At 49.5% G+C, this 1,451-nt stretch overlaps 1 protein-coding gene across 1 annotated transcript in view; it reads right to left on the bottom strand.

Annotated features, from left to right (window-relative positions):
* Positions 1-220: 220 nt before the first annotated feature.
* The window catches only part of sgsm2 (small G protein signaling modulator 2), a 129,907-nt gene continuing 128,676 nt past the window's right edge, over positions 221-1,451 (bottom strand). Inside the window, exon 23 of the mRNA XM_015384994.1 lies at positions 221-940. Within this exon, the coding sequence (XP_015240480.1) occupies positions 843-940 (98 nt within the window). The 3' untranslated portion in view covers positions 221-842. The remainder of the gene's footprint in view (positions 941-1,451) is intronic.

Genomic DNA, 1,451 nt, shown 5'->3' on the forward strand with positions numbered 1-1,451 from the left:
GGATCTATAGAAATAAACTGAATAGAATAGAATTAAATCCCAGTCTGGGGAAGCCCATCCAGTGCGTTGGCTGCTGGCTTCACTGGTTTCCCTCAGGTATCACTGTGTCTGTGATGGACAGACCCTGCATGGACCGACCGGCGGATCTGGTCACCCTGAACGCTCTGACTCTGGTCCAGGCAGCTTTAGAAGCTGCTTCCCTCCATCAGAGGCCTTTTTCTGTGCTTTTCCCTTTTCTGTTGTGCTCTTCTGTTTTTGTTCCACACGTGCTTTAAATATCTGCCACCATGTGCAGGAAAACTGGCTGCAACTCATCCTCCTTCATTAGAACCAATAGGAAACTCTCAGAGAAAAGTGCATCTAAGTACCTTGGGCTGTCAGTAAAGGCAACATTTGTGTAACAACGAGACATCAGACAAGAACAGAAGCTAAAAATGGGGCCAGCAGCTAAAAACACGCGTGCTTGTAGAAAACAGTGGTTGGCACAGTTCATTTGGTCACGGATGAAAGCATCTTCGTGGCAAAGTCTTCTGTCTCTGACCATGCGGTGTGTGAATGCTGACCTCTGGTGGCCTCCTGCAGCACTGCGCCACAGCTGGCGAGCAGCCGGCGCTCCGTGTGAGTGTTTTCATGCACGCACACGCTGTTGGACTGGGGACTGAAGAATGTGTTCACAGTGTGATTAAACTCACTAGCATGCAGACAAATCCACATGTCTGAACAGACACCATGGGCATTCCATGTGAAGGAACATGTAAACAGAACTCCGGGGCCTCCAGCGGGGCCCCTAAGGGCCAGGAACCCGTCTCTCTGACACTAGGCTGCACACGCCGTCCTCCCAGTCACACCAGTTCCTTGTTGTCCATCAGAGACTGGACTCTGTGCACCAGCTCCCGGGCTATCCGTAGGATGAGCTGGACGTCGTGACGTTCCGCCATTTCTGCAGAGAGACGAGAAAAACGCAAAACAGAAAGATCAACATAAAGGAGACATGATGGTATAAAACCTCAGCCTGCATCAAGTCGGGAGAAGAAGAGACACATGGTGACTCTGGAGGAGCAGCAGATCTCTGCTGCTCAGGTGAGTACACCTGTCCAACCAATCCGTCCTTAGCGACCGACAGCCAGAAGGAAGCAATGATTGAATGAACGTTTCTGTCGTTCGGTGAGCAGATATGGTGGCGATGTGACAGAGAAGAAGTTTATTTTAAAGGAAAAGTCCGCTCAGCCAGGAACAACCAATAGATCATTATTTATACCTAAAACTAATACGTTTGCAGTGATTTAATGAATTTAGCGTTAATCCAATCACTGAGTCTGGGAGCGGCCATTTTTGCCCTAATATAGTAACCCCTCCCTCCTGCCATCTTCCAGCAGTGAACTTTCTGATTCCTGATCCTCCACGGACGGGTTGGTCGTTGGATCGCCAACTTGAAGAGGGAGGATTTGCCA

The sequence above is a fragment of the Cyprinodon variegatus genome, unplaced genomic scaffold (genome assembly GCF_000732505.1).
Source record: "Cyprinodon variegatus isolate N-32 unplaced genomic scaffold, C_variegatus-1.0 Scaffold329, whole genome shotgun sequence".
Taxonomy (NCBI): domain Eukaryota; kingdom Metazoa; phylum Chordata; class Actinopteri; order Cyprinodontiformes; family Cyprinodontidae; genus Cyprinodon; species Cyprinodon variegatus.